This window comes from Metopolophium dirhodum, chromosome 5, assembly GCF_019925205.1.
Source record: "Metopolophium dirhodum isolate CAU chromosome 5, ASM1992520v1, whole genome shotgun sequence".
In the NCBI taxonomy this organism is placed as follows: Eukaryota; Metazoa; Arthropoda; class Insecta; order Hemiptera; family Aphididae; genus Metopolophium; species Metopolophium dirhodum.
This window is the reverse complement of record NC_083564.1, coordinates 36,983,707-37,002,828: the sequence shown is the minus strand read 5'-3', so window position 1 is coordinate 37,002,828 and position 19,122 is coordinate 36,983,707. Positions and strand designations below refer to the sequence as shown.

The 19,122-nt window shown below is 28.5% G+C and overlaps 3 protein-coding genes across 7 annotated transcripts; 1 reads left to right on the top strand and 2 right to left on the bottom strand.

The window, feature by feature from the left end:
- The first annotated feature begins 4,381 nt into the window (after positions 1 to 4,381).
- On the top strand, positions 4,382 to 7,659 carry LOC132945243 (nuclear transcription factor Y subunit alpha-like). Of its 3 annotated transcripts, none has more exons than XM_061014932.1 (6): positions 4,382 to 4,541; positions 4,887 to 5,117; positions 5,201 to 5,309; positions 5,387 to 5,511; positions 6,894 to 7,070; positions 7,134 to 7,659. In XM_061014932.1, exons 2-6 carry the CDS (start codon positions 4,902 to 4,904, stop codon positions 7,368 to 7,370), a joined length of 864 nt encoding a protein of 287 aa, XP_060870915.1. In that variant the 5' UTR covers positions 4,382 to 4,541; positions 4,887 to 4,901; the 3' UTR covers positions 7,371 to 7,659. The 3 variants fall into 3 exon arrangements, with proteins under 3 accessions (XP_060870915.1, XP_060870913.1, XP_060870914.1); XM_061014930.1 differs by having other exon boundaries at positions 5,198 to 5,309; XM_061014931.1 differs by lacking the exon at positions 4,382 to 4,541 and adding an exon at positions 4,548 to 4,829 and having other exon boundaries at positions 5,198 to 5,309.
- Positions 7,660 to 11,018: 3,359 nt separating this feature from the next.
- LOC132945247 (mitochondrial inner membrane protease subunit 1) lies at positions 11,019 to 12,559 on the bottom strand. Of its 2 annotated transcripts, none has more exons than XM_061014937.1 (3): positions 11,966 to 12,559; positions 11,724 to 11,894; positions 11,019 to 11,273 (listed from the first exon to the last, which is right to left on the bottom strand). In XM_061014937.1, the coding sequence occupies exons 1-3, from the start codon at positions 12,056 to 12,058 to the stop codon at positions 11,127 to 11,129; spliced, it is 411 nt and encodes a 136-aa protein (XP_060870920.1). In that variant the 5' UTR covers positions 12,059 to 12,559; the 3' UTR covers positions 11,019 to 11,126. The 2 variants fall into 2 exon arrangements, with proteins under 2 accessions (XP_060870920.1, XP_060870919.1); XM_061014936.1 differs by having other exon boundaries at positions 11,697 to 11,894; positions 11,966 to 12,548.
- Positions 12,560 to 14,048: 1,489 nt separating this feature from the next.
- On the bottom strand, positions 14,049 to 19,061 carry LOC132945245 (transmembrane protein 134). Of its 2 annotated transcripts, XM_061014935.1 has the most exons (4): positions 18,603 to 19,061; positions 18,383 to 18,524; positions 17,658 to 17,841; positions 14,051 to 14,683 (listed from the first exon to the last, which is right to left on the bottom strand). In XM_061014935.1, the coding sequence occupies exons 1-3, from the start codon at positions 18,780 to 18,782 to the stop codon at positions 17,663 to 17,665; spliced, it is 501 nt and encodes a 166-aa protein (XP_060870918.1). In that variant the 5' UTR covers positions 18,783 to 19,061; the 3' UTR covers positions 14,051 to 14,683; positions 17,658 to 17,662. The 2 variants fall into 2 exon arrangements, with proteins under 2 accessions (XP_060870917.1, XP_060870918.1); XM_061014934.1 differs by having other exon boundaries at positions 14,049 to 17,841.
- Positions 19,062 to 19,122: the final 61 nt, after the last annotated feature.

Here is a 19,122-nt window from a genome sequence, read left to right as displayed (position 1 = left end):
TTATTTATACCTTGTATATAAGTATATTTATCATTTTAATTTAGTTATTGTTGTACTTATAGGGTATAGCAACATTTCTCAACCTGTGGTACGTAAAAAGCTCATAGGTGGTACGCTAAGAAAATCTCCTTTTAATCAAGGTGATTCACCAAGCATGCTCACCCCCTTTTTATCTTCAATAATGCTAAGTGTTATTCAAATACCTACCGGTTTTTTGAATTTTTAAATATATTTTCAAATTCTTTGTACTGCTTAAGGGGTGTCCTGTGGAGACACAAATTACTGTTTTTCATATGAGATTACCCTCTATTGCCAATTGTATGTATTATTATAATTGCATACACCAAGCACCGTGTTACATTCATAATTATTGGGTGACAAATATCAAACATGCTAAATCTTAAGTACCTTGTACCTACCTATATATTCAAATTCATTTTTTTATAAAGCTCTCACTAGTTTAAACAACTTAAGAGGGTGTCGCACCCGCATATGTTATCTTCGTCTTACACTCGTACGGCATAACAAAAATATTTTGGAGCGGGAAAGAACAGAGAAGGCTACAGACATAACTAAGAAACAAAATTTTCACCACAATTAAAAAAGAACTTTGGCCGTGCAATATCATTATTATCTTATACGGAAAAAGTTCTTATTGTTTCAAAATCTATTATTATTTGTGTTTTATTTGTTTATTATGATATTGTGCTTACATATTATTATTTAGATTTTTTGATTACAGTATTACCCACTTATGAGAAATCCCGTTTTAAAATTCCAATCCTTAGCTATAAAAATTGAACATTTTTAAAGTGGTTGGAGCACCGTATTTTTTGTAGTTTTAGACTAATAAGCGGAAGACTATACTCCGTTCCACGAGAGAGCAATCACTTTTCGCGCATCGATGTCCGATTATTATTTTAAAAATACGTATGAACTCATCATCCTCTTTTCTAGGTTATGTAGGAAACAGATTTTTTATTTTTTTATTCAATAAGCCTTAAAAAATATGTTAACTTTCGAAAAAATTATGAAAGTATTTTTATATTTTATACACCTACATTCAGTTTTAAAACATCAATTATTTTTCTTACATAACATAGTCAAAAAGTTATCGTATAAAACAGACATATTTTCAAAATTTAAATTGGGTTATGGGTAGTGACTAAATAAATCTTTCTCTTATAGCTATTTTAAACCGATTTTAAAAACGGAAAAATGTAAAAATTCAATTTGGTGACCTGTGCATGCGTGTGCTTGCGTGAGACTGTTCTTAGAATCGTAGACGACATGTTAACATTGTCATTAGCCTAAGAAAGGACACACTAAAGTTCATTCACTACTCACACAATGACACCGTTCAAATATACATGTAATATAAACTGCCTAAATATTACTCCTTAAAATATGCTATGCTCCAACCCCCTTAACGAAAAAAAGATTTGCAAATGTTTGTGATATTGACTAATTTTGTGAACATTTGTACTTAAAATGCTTACAAAAAAAAATAATCGTCTATAATGTATCTTCGTATTATTTCAAAATTGCTATTATTATAACAACTTATGGGGAATCTTGTAATAATTGTTCAAGCTTTTACCCCGTCGAAAATTGTTTGATCAAGAATAAGAACATTTTTTTTTTTCAAAATTTCAAATGTCCATATATCTGCTAAAAAGAGTTAAAATATTTTGAATATTTTATCATGTAACCATGTAGGTACTTACAGATAATTATAATCATTTGGTGAACATTTGAAGCATCTTTTTATAGTTAATTTTTGAAATGCGACAATATATCAAAAATCTTTTGGGGAGAAATTATTAATTAACAGTTGAATATCCATCGTAAAAATTGAATTTCAAACGCTTATACGAAATGAATGTGACTTACTGGTAAACTTTTATTTTAAATTTTCTTGGGTAGACGGGCAACATTTTTTAAATGTTCGCAATTTTAAAGAATTGTTTTAAAGTTTTAACTTTAAATGCATATTAAAAAAAAAAAAAAATGTGTTATGGATCTTGAGAGCCATAGTTAATAAACTAGCGAACCAAAATTGATGATTTGAGTACCAAAATGTTCAGAAAAAAAAGATTTACCAGAATCCATTAAAAATATAGTAGTTGCCATTTGAAAAAATAAAGTTGATTTTGCTATTGGGACACTTGCGTGTTTAAAAATTTTGAAATTGTTATAAAAAAATTGGTTGTTAAAATAAAGAAACACGTCTTTTTTCGTTTTAACGAAATTCCATGTCATCGATCCAAAATCGTTAAAAAAAACCCGCGTACAATGACATAATATACACCCTGTATACCTATAATACCTACTATAGTATTATTACAAAAATAATTTTCCTCGCTACGCTCGAAAATAACTGCGTTTTTTTTATCAAACTAATGATTCAATATAATATCAAAATTGTATACCTAATAATTCCAAATTGATATCGAAATTATTTAATTTTATTTAATTATTTATTTTTATATAACAGTTTAATTTTGAGCATGTTGTATTGCTCCTTGGTGATTAGCCGCAGTCCACTTATTTATTCGGCGTTCCTATATATTGGTTACAGACGACCCATGTTCCAAAACCCCAACATAAGTAACATAAGTTCATAACTAACAATCTACACCTTATGGCCATAGATGATGGATGGATACCGATACTTAAGACTAGAGAGCCTAGATTATATATATAAATGATATCTACTTAAGACCAATTACATATAAAAAAAGAATAAATATTGCCCGGTGCGGAAAAATTAGTCAGGCCAAAATATACATCAATTGATAAATTTTAGGTATGCATAAGCATACTCTGCAATACCCCAAATGACGCCCCTGCATGATTTAAAAATTGAATGGTTCCACTAAAATTTATATGTAATCTATAATATTTGTTGGAAAAGAAACTTGGTTTCTACCCGGTGTTCCATGACACCACTCACTTTTATATTTCAAGTTATGTATGGGTCTTGTGAATGTGTTGAAAGTAAATAAACATTATAGTGTGTGTAGTACGTTGTATATGACACGAATTAAGATATACATATATAGGTATATCCAGTGGCATGACGAAGGACTTTATTGGAGGCACGTCAGCACGTGTCTCAGCTTTAAGGGTGGTGGGTATCCTGGAGACTATAGGAGCATTTAAAATATAGTAAATAATTTATTAAGTACACACTAAGACAGTGAGACTGAGCCAATCATTCTCAGTTACCATTTACGTAGATAAGTAATTATTTATATATAAGTATTTATAATTACTAATATAAATTATTATGCCTCATAAGTTAATAAAGTTCGCCACGCTACTGGGTATATCTTAATTCGTGGTATAGGGGCATCATATAGTGACTGAATATGTAGGTCTGTAATTTTACCTACGCGCATGCACATGTCACTACATATTACTTTATAAAATTACAAACATTTTTTTCAAAAAAAACTGTCAGTGACTTTAATCCCAGTGCTCAGTCAGTGGTGGATCCAGGAGGAGGGTAAAGGGGGCATTTGTCCCCCATGCCCCTCGCAAAATTTGAATTCTCCTCTAAATTTACTATGCTTTAACTGTCATCTGTCGTACATTTTTTATAATATTCTATATCAAGTTTCTTTGTTTGTGGAAAAATTAAGTAATGATGATTTCAAATTATAAACTGCACTCAAAAAATATCCATACACTTTATTATTTTATTTGACTTGACCAACTAAAACAAATAATAATGACGACATTAAGAAATAAGAAATTGAATTATCACCATCGTTCTATTTTACAGTAATAATAAATGGTGGAAAATATCTAGGTAGTAGGTACTAATAGAATGCAATCTTAGTAAGCGCAGATAAAAATGATGCGAAAAACACTAACATTTAAAAGGTCAAGACCTTTCCGAGGTCTAAAGAATAGAGATGAGATTAAATTAAATCGTAGAACATTAAATTATAATAATATGAATTCTAAATATTCTAATCTATCATAAAAAAATGTTCGGTTGATGAATGATGAATCCTCATTCCTCCGATTGAATTGACATTTGACAGCGGTTATTAGCAGAGGCCTATAAACTTAAAACTAATGAACAGTCCGACAGTACATTCCACCCCACCCTGACATCAATGCTAGTTGGTCATATAACAACCATATAACTGAGAGAGAAAGAACATAAAGTAGTGAAGCCAGTGAAGGAGCCTGCAAATGCCGCAAAGGAATTGTATACATTTTACTACTTTGTTTCTTTTCTCGCTCACTCTATATCGTACCCCTGACTTCTCTCTCTAAGCGCTGTCCATTATAGTTTATAGGTCTATGGTCTATCATGGTTATCAGGTTTGTGTCGTGGTGTATTTTCGTTTTGGGTAAACGGCAGCACTGCTTTCGCATACTGTGTTGTGGATTGGCTGGTCGACGGCGAAGGGCCAATTCGTGGTTGCTGTCTGACGTTTGCGCGCTGTCTCATACTCTCATTGGTGACGACTATTTCGGCCAATCATTGGAATAATCTCCGGACCAATATCCCGCTGTCCAATGTAAGTTCGCACAAAACTTTTTATGCTTGTCAAAATGCGCGCGCTAACCCGCCGCGGGACTCCCGGACTCTTCGTTTTGTGCTTTGACCTCGGCAGGGGAGCCCGGGACCCGAGCCCTACGACGACATTCTCCGCAGCGGCCATCGCTCGTACCGAAGAGTTAGTTACGGAAAACCCGGACCCATCGCCTTGTCTCGCTTCTGGTTGCCCCGTGATCTCATCACTCCTCCGCAACCCATCACCACCTTAACCCGCCAGAATTATTAATTTTTTTTTATCGAATAAATTGTATTCCCGTCGTTATGCTGATTAATATGAGCCCGATAACGACTGTACCGTTTTCAGTGGAACCCATCAGTCATGGACCAACAGATCGGCTCAGACGGACACATGACCGTCGTCCAAACGATCCCGACGTCCAACAATCAAGTGCAAGTCGTCCAGGCTGGCCAGGTGATACAGAGCGCTAATGGTCAGCAGATTGTCGTGCATGCTGTACCCCAGAATGCTGGTCAGTCGGTACACTTGGGTTCGCCGGGCAACCAACAGTTGCAGCTGCTCCAACTGCCTGTACAAGTATGCACATATTGTCTTTTTGCACCTCTTCTGCGCGTTTGCAGTGTTAAAGTTTATCTTTATAATGTTCCTTAATTTAGCAGCAAGCACAAGCACAGTTGATTCAGACACCTGATGGACAAACTTTCATTTACCAGCCCGTACAAGTCGACAACGGTCAATCGATTGCCCAACAACAAACCCAACCAACATGTTTGTTTCACTTTGTGTATATTATTTTTATACTTAAAAGTAACAATAATTGTAATTATTACTTACCATATTTTCAGTAATAAGCATAAATGGAAATATCATGCAGTTATCCAGTCCACCGTCTGGTGGTTCTCCAACCGTCACTCAAACGGCTACTACTGTAGCACAAGGAGTTCCTCAAAATCAACAGAACATTGTTATGGTAGTATATTGATACTCATAGATTTAATTTAATCAAACATTTTTATGTTCTACGGCCCATTAAGAACCTATGCTGCATTTACTATAACACTCTTCCATCTTTGCTGTTTTTTATTCTCTTTCCTTGAAACTACACTTATTCAGATTTTTTATATATCTAACATTGATTTGGCCCACCTCTTTACTTTTCTCCATTTGTTTCCCCTGTCATGTCTATTTTGAAGGTGTCACTGGATCTATATATGTGGCCAGTCCATTAGAGTATTTTTTTCATTAAGTATAAAATTATATTACGCTTATTGAACTCTGTATATATATATATATTTTTTTTATTGTTCTTTTCTTGTTTTTCAACTTTTTCAATTTTTCAACTTTGGTATTATTCTTTTCAATACCTACTTTCCTGTTCAAGATACTTAGTCAGCCACCTGTGGAAAAGTATGATATTCAACAACCAAGTCTGGTTCCATCATTATTTTGTCCTCAAAAATACACTACAGCAGACATTTAGCCGAACTCCAGAGCCAAAGTATTAACTATGTCAAATATATTGAATACTACACATTTATCAAAAAAAAACAATTTTAACAAATTTTTAATTTTACCTGTTACTTATTACATACAATACTATACAATACTTAATCAATTGCAGTTTATCGAAAGATAAAAAAAGGAAAGTAATATAATGTATATGTAACATATTATGTATTGTTTGGAGACAAAGCATTGCATATATATACATTTTCTATTTTATTTATATAATTTTTTTCTTTTTATAATTTTCCCATAATCAACACAAATATATCGACTTTCCGCTTTTTACTTAAACTCATATTTGATACCAAATACGACACGGCCCAACACTCAATAAGAAACAACACTAAACTGCAATAATTATAAAAATTGATTCAATATTATATACCTGCTATATTATTACAGTGGACTTGTGCCATTAAAAAAACCTGTTGGTTACAAGTTTTAAATTGTTATTATTATTATTACGGAAAAAGTCAATCGTTAACTCATATCTGACCATCGTGTAACTGCCCCGAGTTCAATGTAAATCAGAAAAGTATGATTAGCGAGTTTCTATTATTGGTTAATATTAGTATATATGTATGACTTATAAGTAATTATGAATAACACCAAAAGAAAAAAGTGATTAATTAATTCAATAAATTAAAAACAATGAAAACTGATTTTCAAAACATTAATTACCTTGGCCAAGTAGGCTGGAGACTCCTGTAAATTGTAATATACTATTTTATGCCTGTTTAAAATCAATGAGACACTTGCTAACTTCTCTCCCATATAAATGACATCTGTCTGTTTGGAAAGATATTATGGTCTGTTAATTTAATCAAATTATATATTTTATTGTAGATGATGCCAAATGGGAATGCCTCAAATAATACTCAATTTCAGAGAGTACCCACAACAGCAGAGTTCCTTGAAGAAGAGCCTTTGTATGTAAATGCTAAACAGTACAAAAGAATACTGAAAAGAAGGCAAGCACGAGCAAAATTAGAGGCAGAAGGGAAAATACCAAAAACTCGACAAGTAAGCTATATATTTTTAAAACTTCTAAAAATTATTAAATGTAATCAAACATTTTTCTTTTAGAAATATCTGTATGAATCACGCCACAAACATGCCATGAATCGTATACGAGGAGAAGGTGGCCGTTTCCATTCAGGATCACTGAAGAGAATGAGTATGGCAAGTAGTAAAAATATGCAAAATGATGACTGTAACATTCGAATGGACAATCATAGTTATCATGTAACTATTAAACGCCAAATTGATGATGAACAAAATTTGCAATCGCATAATGGATTAGTTTATAGCATAAGTGGCTAATAAAAAACCGATTTCCTCAATTGAACTAAAGTAATGTGTTAACTGTTAAATTTAAAGTGTTTTTTATTTAACTTAATTACTTGTAACTTTTTTAAGACTACATTTATTTTTTATTTTTTTCTTTTAGTATATTTTGTTAAACACTGTAGTCACCTCACTTAAGTACCTTTATGAGATAATCATTATTTTTTTTTTAAATTAAATAATTAAGTTTCCAACCTTTATATCTAAGTAGATTTTTTTAAAAATGTACATAGTATTTATAAATAATTAAATGACTAAAATCTTATATTTTTTTTGATGATGTCTTATAACATCTCCTTATTGAACAAATTAGTATATAGACAGTATAATAATAGATGATTAGTTAAAAAAAAAAGAGGGTAAGTGGGTATGATGCTATACAGTACGTTACTAGTGTTACTGTAATGGATGTTGTTAAATTTGAATTCAATGATATAAAATAATTGTATATGAAAAAACGATTCTGAGTGAAAACTGAGTATTCGGAATACTTTTTTTTGAAAGTATTCAATACGGTATTTTGAATACTTTTTACAAGTATTCTGAGTACAGTATTCGGAATACTTTTTTTTTATAAAGGTATACTCTTATATATTACTAATTTTTACTTTTTAACTATATTAATTTGAATATAATTTATGACTAATAGATAGCCAGATGGGTGTATATTGTCGAGATTATATTAATGTTCATTTATAAACAGAATTGAAAAAATAATATTTTTGCTATTGAAATCAGAATCTACTAAAAAAAGTATTCAAAAAATATTTGGAGTACTTTTTCCGAAGTATTCCAAATACTTAGGAATATTATAATAATAAAGTATTCGAATACATATTCAGATATTCTGAATACTTTTTTTTAAGTATTCGGAATATGCATTTGAAATACTTTTAAAAAGTATTTTACACAAGTTTGCCTTTAATATTACCAAGTATATTTGATGATATTATTGTGATTAAAGTAATTTATTTTACTATTAGGCATTAATACAAAAGTAGGTTAAATTTGAAAATGTCATTGTGTATAAAATATAATATTTTCTAAAAGGTTTGTATACCCAGTGTTGGTTAGGTTACTATAACGAAATAACTATTGAAGTAACACTAGTAATTTCATTATATATTATTTAAATTAACGGAACTGTAAAAAAAATACTTTTTAAAAGTAATTTCTATAAATAACGTGTTATTTTCCAAATTATTAAAATGAGTTATGAATGTAGAGCGTATGACAACAACTAGGGGCTAGGATATTTGAAAAAATTTAAAATCAATACAATTTATTTACGATTCCGAGAGTTTTAGATTACAATATTACCTATTAAAGATCTCGGGAATCAATACTCATACAATTCATATGATAGTTAATAGTATACCTACTACTCATTAGTCTCTAAGAACAGATTTTGTAATTAATTAAAAAAAAGGTGGGTAAGTGGATGTCACTCTGCTGTACAGTAGGTTACATGTGGATCACTGCAATGAATGGTGTTAGAATTCAATGATATAATATCATTGTAAAAGAAAAACGATTCTGAGCGAAAACGGTCAGTCAGCCTATGATATTACCAAGTATATTTGATGATATTAATGTGAATAAAGTAATTCATATATAACCTATTTACGTGGAGCCTTGTTTTAAATTTTCAATCCTTAGCTATAAAAGTTGAACATTTTATACATTTTTAACTACAAAATAATTATTTCATTTTAAATTTGATAAATGTTGTCAAAATTTGAACTTTAAATACTTATAAAAAAAAATTGTGCCTATGTATTTTTAATATTTTTCAACTGCTATTAGAACGATATATCAGGAGCCTTATATTACATTTTCACGCTTTTTTACCCAACAAATAAAATTTTATTGATATTTATAGGAAAAAAAACTAAAAAAATAAAAAACTGACAATGTCCGCAAACAGCTCAAAAAATTTTCAAAATTGTATGGTGTATAGGAAATGCTAATATAAACATTCAGTGATTTTCAAGTATCTACAGTCATTCGTTTTTTAATTACAACAAAATAAGAAAATCGTTACATGAGAGTTACAAGTGAATATCAAATGTTGTAAAAATATGAATTTCAAATGCTCATAAAAATTTAATTTGACTTTCTTGTAGACATTTTTTTTTTTTTATAAAGGTATACAAACTTATGAGGAACCTTTTATTACATTTTCAAATCTTAGATTTAAAAAGAAAATTTTACATGAATTTTTAACTCTAAGTAATTGGCAAATTTTCGTCATTTTTGTCAATATTTGAACTTTAGATGCTTATAAAAAAAAATTGTGACTGGATTTTTAATTTTTCCATCTGCATTTGAAACAATATACTAAGAGCCTTCTATTAAATTTTTAAGCTTTTTTAACCAACAAATAAAATTTGTCACAGCGCTTTTGAAAACTTACTGGGAAATTTTTATTTTAGACCCCCCCCCCCCCCCAAAATACTAATTAGATTCACTTTCCAATCAGAAAAGATACTGTTGAAGAAAATCTAAGCATTTTTACTGTCCTAAAAGGTGATGACAGAAAAAAAAAACACATCATATTAAAATCAATACATTTATCGCTCCCCTCAGAATATTAAAAAAAATATTATTATTTGTAATGCCCTACTTTTTTTGAATATAAAAATAATGTCTGGTAACGCAAATGTAATTTAAATAAGAATATTTAATGTAACAAGTAAAGTAACTTTATTACTTTTCAAAAGTAGTTTACCCAACACTGCATATACTCGAATAATATTTTTAAATTACAACAAATTAACTAAAATCATTAATTTTGCTTTTAGTATGTAATTTCATCCTAATTTGAATTTAAAATGTCTACAAATTGACTGATTATATATTTTTTGGTTACATTATAAACTATTTATTAAAACCTTTATTTTAAATTTTTAATTATTAGCTATACAAATTGAACATTTTATAATTTGTTAACCAAAATAATTGATAATTTTTAAAATTTTGATCAATTTTGTAAAAATTTGAACATTAAAAATTGATAAAAAAAAAATCATGACTGGATTTTTAAAATTTATCAACTGCTATTATAACAACTAATACGGAACCTTGTATTAAATTAAATTTATAGAATAAAAACTAAAAAAATTTGAAATGTTACTATGTATAGAAAAATATAAAATTAACATTTGATGAAAATTTAAAGTACCTACGGTTATTAGTTTTTGAATAACAACAAAATAAGTAAACCATTCTATACTCTATTCCAAATAGGATCAGGCTTCGGCGGCCTAGTTGTGCACATGGGCGTGTCTTTGTTCCGTGGCAGCGCATGACGCACCACCGTAGTGGGAACAATGTCTGGCTGTCGCAAAACGAAAACGCGTCGCCAAAAATGATACAAAAATACAAAAATGTATTAATTTGCAAGTGAATATTCAATGTCTAGCTTCAGAAGCTCGTACTAAATTAACCGACTTCGGTAAACATTTTTTTTTTTTATGTCGGAAAACTTAGGGGAATCTTACACTTTCTTACATTTTCAAAACTGAGAATTAGATAGAAAGATTTTATGAATTTCTGAATCGAAGTAATTTGCTGATTTTGGTGAATTTTGTCAACATTTTAAATTTAGACGCTCATAAAAAATTATTGAGGATTTAGTTTTTTTTTTTTTAATTTTTACTAACATCAACATGAACGTTTTATTACATTTATATTACATTGTGCTTCTTAATTACTACATAAGGTATGTCATCAAATTTTCATAGAGAAATGTGATATAGGCCAAATTCGACAAACAACTCGTCCATGTATTAATCCTTTAGGTACAGGACCGAAATCCCAAGAATCTGTTGAATTGGTATGATTGTCGCCTTCCAACCATACTGAGCCTCTTGGTACCTATATAACAATTAATAATTTAAAAAAAGTTCATACTAAAGTTGGTTTAAATTCAAAGATTAAACTGGCTAAAGTATGTGTACTGTTCAATCGTTCTATATCTGGACATAGGCCACCAAAAAAGTGGACGAATTCCAACTTTGATATAAATCAATGATGTCCAGTGTTTATCTCAAAGAAAAATCATAACCGGTATACAGAAAATGAATATGGAAATTAGGAAGTTTAAAATGGATAGTACATTGTTAGAAGCAAAACAATAAGTTGGGTAATAGCTAGAGTTGGGACAAAATTAAAAATATCTATATTATCAATATTGATTAAATTTAAAGTTTATATGAATCAATATATAAAGTATAAATCAAAGACAACTATAATTAAAATGATTTAACACAATTCCAGTACAATTTTATATAATCCTACCACTTGATAATTTATTCCTCTTCTAACCATTTGGCCATCAACAGCTTTCACTCTCTTCATAATGAATTTGTTATATTCTTCAGGAGACTTAGCAATAATTACATCTCCTTTATCTACATTTTTGATTATCTTTGAGAAACGTTGAATAATTACCAAATCACCAGAGTAGATAGTTGGCTCCATGGAATCACCTGAACACTAAGATTTCCCAATAAAAATGTATCGATTTAGGTTAGGGGTTTATATTAACAGCGAATGAAAATACTTACTAAGAATATATCTGCTACATATTCTGTTATACAATGAGCAACACAAAAATATTTAAAAGATGTAAAACCAAAACTCCCTACTTTTTTAAACATTGGTTATTTAATGAAAGTATGAAACAATGAAAATATACTTAAACGTACTAAGTACTGGTTTTATATTATTATAGATTAAATACATTTGTTAATTATATAATGATACTATAATAGAATCATGTTAAATGTCAATAACCATAACGGCATAACATTAAAAGTAGTAAATTGGTTACATACACTCAAAACAAATATTTTAAAATAACTGAAAAATGAATGTCTTGTAAATTGAACATTTAAACTAACAGATTAATTAAAATATTTTAGCATTAATACTCTCCACTTTCATAATAACAAATACTGCAGCCAATGTGGCAATGTAGGCAAATAGTAAAATAGTAAAATATACTAAATAATATTTTAATAAAATTAATAAATATTGTGTACGGATGAATGACGGATAATATATTTTATAATCTTTGATAATAATAATAATATGAGGTATTCGTATTTTTGTTAATAATACCATAGTAAATATCTTCGTGCCAGTACCACAGATTAAAGAATAATACCAGTACCAGAAATTTCCACCAGTTGTACCTGAAAATTTGTTGATAACACGGACTAATAAATTGGGGAAACAGATTAACAAAACGCGCTCTGGTGGAAACAATTTGTACCTTCCGATTCGGGATGTATATATATAATTTTATATTGGTTATTTTACTTTTTATAATAAATGAATTTTGGTATCGAAACTTTATACGCTTTTATAGCTAACTGTATACGTTGGTAAGTAAAATTTCTACTAATATTATCAAATACACTTCACTTAAAGCAAAATATATGCGAAATGTCGGGAAAATACATACAATCTCCCGACTCCACGTAGAGGGGAACCCGCCTAACCATCAGTACGATAGGCGTCGACAGCGGTCCCAGTGTTAATCTGTCTTCCCAATAGTGTTTTTATAAAATTACTAGCTCTAAGTGAAACTCGGGGCCCGTTGGAATCGCTGAGAGTGGGTACCGATTTTGGAGACAATGTCGTTGGAACTATAAAAGTCGCAAAGGTTGTAAGACGAAAGTTTAGGATTTATGATAAGGATAAGTGATGAGGCTTGGCGCTTTGGCGGGAATGTTTAAAAGTTTGAGCGTCTAGCAATCCGTCACGAACTGAAAATGATAACACCCATAATCTTGCTCAGTGCCATAGACCTATAAAGTATAAACCACGGCCACGGACTAAGCCGAATAGAGCCGTGGTATAAACTAATGGACAGCGCATTCCACTCCGCCCTGCCATCAATGCACAGAAACCATATAAGAGAAAGAAAGAACCAAGGTCTTAGAAGATCTTCTAAGACCGTGGAAAGAACATAAAGGGGGTAATCATAGACGTATGAAACTAATACTGTATTTCCCCCACATCCTCTTGTCTCTTTTACTCTATATCGTAGCCCTGACCTCTCTCTCTAAGCGCTGTCAATTAGTTGTTTATAGGTCTATGAAGAGTGCAGTCAATTTAAGGAGCATCTGAAACAGCTAAACGGGCATCAGGTACTTCTGAAATGTCATGACTACACTACCTATTGCACCAGTGCAATTATTTTATGTTTCATATTATTATGGAATATCAGTGAACAACTAGTGCGGTTTTTTATGTTCCTCATGCGTGCACTCTGCCAGTTTCTAGCACTCAGTGACAAGCACAATTTAAGATATACCTTAAATCGTGGTGACAAGTATCCCATGAATTCCAGACATGAAGAGCTCGTGTGATTATCACTACACTGAGTGCAAGAACTGGCAGAGTTTATTATGATTTTACTACTATAATTCAAAAGCATCATAAGAATATCAAGTATAGACCTGAGCTACCCCCCCCCCCCAAATTTCAAACACTATTTACGCCTATGTAGGTAGGTACTTATTATATTATATAGGTATTGCCTAATTATTGATTTCAAATTTTTAAAATATACCTTTAAAATAATACTTTTAATACTTAATATATAGTTGTTATTCAATTAGCCTGCTGGGAGGAGCTTAACTTTAATAAGAGGATGCTTAACATCCCCAGGTGGCAAACACCTCCCTAGTAGCACCAATGAAAAAAGCTATGCTTGTATAAATTTAATGATTTTATGTGTATTAAGACATTTTGTTACAGTCATACGTTTATTATTATCATAATATAATAAATAAGGTACAAATTATTTTTGAGCAAAACAGAAAGAAAATATCAAATTATATAAAATAATATTTATTACTCAATAAAAATAAATAAAAAATAAAAATATAATAAAAGTAGGGATGACATAGACTAGTTTAATTTTCTAATAGTTAATAGGTAACACAATTAAACATAGGTACTCCGTTGTTCAACTTAAATAGAGCACTATTAATACGCAACCTTTATATTATATACAAATTGTTCACATTAAACAGCATTAGAGTTAGGGAAATTTTACTACATTGCTAATAAATAATAATACCTATCTAATTAGAGCTTTTTTATTTTTATTCATTTTAGAAACATATATTTTAATTTATTTTTACTTTTAAATCTATGTAATTTGATGAGTTTATGTAAGAGATAAATATTGATTTTTAAAATAACTAATGATAACATAAACTTACGTTGATCATAGTTTTATTAATACAGTGAATTGTCCACCTTTTTTACTGAAAATAAAATCCACAGTTAATTATAATATTGTAATCAATGAAATATAAATATTATAATATTATGGAATTACGAATAAAAATTAATTTGATAAGCTATGTCTATTTTATCAATATTGGTTGTAGCTTTATATTAAATATTATATTGATTTATATTTAGTACATCTAACATTATCAAATTCAAACTAAAATACAAAATATATAGAAAAGGATAATTTAATTTAACATATGATTATAAATAATTTTGTTATTACACATTTTTCGTTTTTACTTATAAAAAAAAAATAATAATGTCAGAAAAATCTCATATTCAGTACAAATTAAATCAACGACACCTGAGCCCTAATCATAAACAATAACAAATAATAGTTTTAAAAAAAACACTAAACAATTATATCAATTGTAAACAAAATAATAATAATATTGTATTAGTCTTCTTTAAATATTTTAAAATTATAAGATCTTGAAATCTAGTGATACTAGTATAATAAAAATACCAACATAAAATTATGTCTTATTCTATAGGCTATAAGTAATAGGAAGTGATATAATACTAGTAAATATGATACTTATGTATATAGGTAACTAAGAAAGACAAAGGATCAATAAAACAAAATAAAATTTTAAAAAATGTTATTGTTAATTACATGACAAATAAAAAATCACTACACATAGTAAAATAAATAATTTGACATTGTTTTCATTACTGTCCCAAACAGTACAATTGTCAATTAATATGTTTTAAAAAGTATATTATTATTTACATGGTGATTAGTCAATACATGATTTGATTTATATTTTATAGTAAAGATATCAATGGTTATTGGCCGAAAATAAAAAAAGTTTATTTTGTTTATAATAATATATTAGTTTATGATAATTTATATTCTCATACCTAACTGAAAAAATGTTTTAGTATTTTTTTGTGATGGCAAAAATTTAAATCAATGCTTGTATTTTAATATAATATTTCAAATTAGAAAATTGTCTATGGTTTATCACAACCTCAGTTTGATTCACTTTTATTCAAATAAATTAATAGTAATGATTATTATAAATAAAAATGTTTTCTATTATAACTTGTAAAATATTATTTCCTATTGTAAAATTTTGATTTTTATTTTCATATTGGGAAATTAAAATTACATAATTAAGTAGCTAAGATTCATATTATTGTTGGTGTTTTGAGATAATATCATATTGCTTACTTTTATGTTTTTTTTTTTTTTTATATACCTAAACTTAATTTACTAGTTTAGTTAAGTAATACTTAACATATTTTAATTATGAATTGTGTTATATTTTATCACGCTCTAAATCTACTTAAAAATAAAAAATAAAAAATATCCGGGAATTTGAATAAAACAGAAATATTTAAATATAAATTCTAAAGATAGAATTCTTCTTTGGTCCTAATGTTATAATAAGTAATAACATTAAAAGTAGCACCTAGGTTTATTCTACAAAAGATTAACAAACATTATTTAAATTTGTGCAGTAAATAATGTTATGGAAATATTGAGATAAGACTTTTATTGTTATATAGGAAAAAAATGTTTTATGAATTTAGTATCGTTATTTTTCACCGGAAAACAGATTTACTACTTTAGTTCCATGCGATTCCGTTTTAGACACATTTAATTTAAATAACAAATAAATTATGGATCACATTTTACTGAATTCTATACTGAGCTACTAATATTGTGGTTCTCAAACAGTATTCCACAGCACAATATTGTACCGTGATTGTAGTAAATGTTGTGTCTAGATCTTTATATACATACAATGTAGAAAAAAATTCTCTACATCATTATTTAAAAAAAACATTTTCTAGTCAGTACATAAATGATGTTGTTAGTAATGAATGGTTATTACATACATTGAAACTTAAGCTAAACAGCCAAGGTGATAAATATATCATTAATTAGTTGAAATGTTTTCTCATAAAAAATTGTTATGACAAACATAGTGTATAGTAATAAAATAAATAAATGCGTTGTTGAAAAAGTTCAATTGAAGAAAATAATGTCGATGATATACAAATAATTCAACCACAAACCCTTAAATGATTCCATTGTGTGTTGTGTGGGGGGAAAAACTTGAATGTTTCAATGGTCCCAACTCCCAAGTAAATTAAAACAGCATCTAAGTACAAACTATGGTCTTCTTAGTTCTTGATCAGAATTATTTTAACTAACAAGTCTGTAATCAAAGTAAATATTTTGAGAAAAAAGTTACAGGATCCTATTAAGCACAAATTGCTTCTTCTAATGTTGCAGAATTAATTACTCAAAACCATACATATGAAATCCATTTCTGCTAAAAGTAGTCTTAAATTTAAATGTCCAGAAATATAACTTGAAGAATTTTGGATATCAATCAAAGAAGAGTGTAAAAAATTATCAGAAAAAGCATTAATAGTTATGTGGCTATTTTTAATTTAATATGTTTGTGGATAGGGTTTTCCTTACTTTCAAACATTAACACCAAAGAAAGAGACAAGTTTCACACACTAGAATGAGAAATGAGAGTAGCGCTGTCATCTATTCATACTTGTAACATTAAAAAAAATAAAGCTAAATATCACATTGAATTTTAACTTTTAAAAATACGTTTTAGTTTTTAAACAGTTAAGTTTTTTTGTTATGTTCCATCAAAATATAATAGGAAATAAAACATGTGGTGAACCTAAAAAGGTTAAGAACCAAAGTAATAACTAATAATATATAGTGTGAATAACACATCAAGAAAAGTATACTTCATTAGTCACTACTATTACATAAAAACTAGTGTCCCAACATTAGATTAAATTCAAAGGCCCTTAAAATAAATTTTCCCTGTTTCATATAATTCAGCATAAATTTCAGGGACTCTGAATGCATTCATAATAAATTATGCTACTGATTGTAACATTGTCTACACAATATTTTACATATAAATAAATATAATTTACAACTTGTTACTTTATTCTCACCAAGATCAGTTGAATAAAGATAAGCTATAAAAACTGTAACCAGGATGTCCTCTTGCGGCTAAATATATATACACAACATGGTATGCTCCGGGTATGAAACATATGAAGCCAGCGATGAAAAACACTATTGGATGATAATCTGTGTTCGGACTCAACTGCACAATTATAGCCACTGATAATAATACTGTGAACATCATAATAGATTAGTTGTAATAGACAGTTTACTTCATACTTGAAAACAAGGCATGAAATCAAAATATCTGAATTATTGGGATTTGATAGAGTAGTCAGGGGGTTATTCAATTCAAGAGTATGCATATGTTTTTATATTCATATAGTTAAAACTTTATATTACTGTTTATTTATTTATACATAATATCACTTTGATATTTCTTATTTGCAGTTGAATTTATAATGTAACATTATACATTTTGTAACACATTAATATTGTTATGATTATTTGTACAAAAATATAAATTAATTATAGATATCATATTAAAAGATATAAAAAGTTGTTTTCATCTTTTGTTAACTAATTGTATTGTTATAATATTGTTGATAAATAAAGTCTATTTGTAACTTACCAATTATATGATGATATTTTTACAGTTAAGTACTTTAGTGGGACAAGAAATACAAACACTAATAAATATGGATTATTTTGCTTCCTACTATCAAGATATTCCTATCCATACTTTATAAAAACATAATATTCAATTAATTACCAATTCCAATGATGAATAAAATTACAGCAGCTAGTACCACACGCCAGTTTTCTCGCACTTGAGGATGGTGCCAACACCAATTCTTTTGGTTAGAATGTGCTGTTGAATTGTATATCAACGAATCGCTGTCTCGAGATAATGTCTAGATGGAAATATACAGATTTTTTTATGTAAATTATTATAAAAAATAAATATGGAGGGAATAATATGCAATACTTACATCTTCAAATTTTTTTGTTCTTGAAATAGATTCATTTTCAATACCACCATAATTAGTCAATTTGGTTTGTCCAGGTGATTGTAAAGGTGAATTTCCTAAACTAGACACATACACTTTTATATCATCAATTGGTTCATCTTCAAAAGCATCGTCGATTGAGAATCTTTTACTGTAAGACATAGTTTACGGTTTACTTTTATATTATATTACTTAATATTAAGTTTGATTTAATTTCGCATTTTCGATATGGTATTGTCGTAGTCACTAGTGGACACTGAAGACTCAACACTGGTCACTGAGTAACAATTTGAAGGTTTTTGTTAAGAAACTTTAAAGTTGTATTAATAATTTATAATAAATTAATAAATATAAAAATAAATATAAATTATTATACCCACGAATTAAAATATTAATTTAATTTTAAAATTTTAATTCGTGATAATAACATTATTATTTATTACTCAAGTTTAATAAAATTTAACTTGTGATTGTTTGATTACCGCTATATACACAAAATTAT

Excerpts from the sequence above, each read along its gene's own strand:
- LOC132945245 (XM_061014934.1), bottom strand. The coding sequence starts at position 18,782 with ATGTCTTACAGTAAAAGATTCTCAATCGACGATGCTTTTGAAGATGAA. Across the intron at positions 18,525-18,602 it reads GAACAAAAAAATTTGAAGAT|ACATTATCTCGAGACAGCGA; the intron begins GTAAGTATTGCA and ends ATTTCCATCTAG. Across the intron at positions 17,842-18,382 it reads TTTATTCATCATTGGAATTG|TATTATTATCAGTGGCTATA; the intron begins GTAATTAATTGA and ends TGATGTTCACAG.
- LOC132945243 (XM_061014930.1), top strand. The coding sequence starts at position 4,902 with ATGGACCAACAGATCGGCTCAGACGGACACATGACCGTCGTCCAAACG. Across the intron at positions 5,310-5,386 it reads ACAACAAACCCAACCAACAT|TAATAAGCATAAATGGAAAT; the intron begins GTTTGTTTCACT and ends CCATATTTTCAG. Across the intron at positions 7,071-7,133 it reads AAATACCAAAAACTCGACAA|AAATATCTGTATGAATCACG; the intron begins GTAAGCTATATA and ends TTTTTCTTTTAG.
- LOC132945247 (XM_061014936.1), bottom strand. The coding sequence starts at position 12,058 with ATGTTTAAAAAAGTAGGGAGTTTTGGTTTTACATCTTTTAAATATTTT. Across the intron at positions 11,895-11,965 it reads ATGTAGCAGATATATTCTTA|TGTTCAGGTGATTCCATGGA; the intron begins GTAAGTATTTTC and ends GGGAAATCTTAG. Across the intron at positions 11,274-11,696 it reads GAGGAATAAATTATCAAGTG|GTACCAAGAGGCTCAGTATG; the intron begins GTAGGATTATAT and ends ATTGTTATATAG.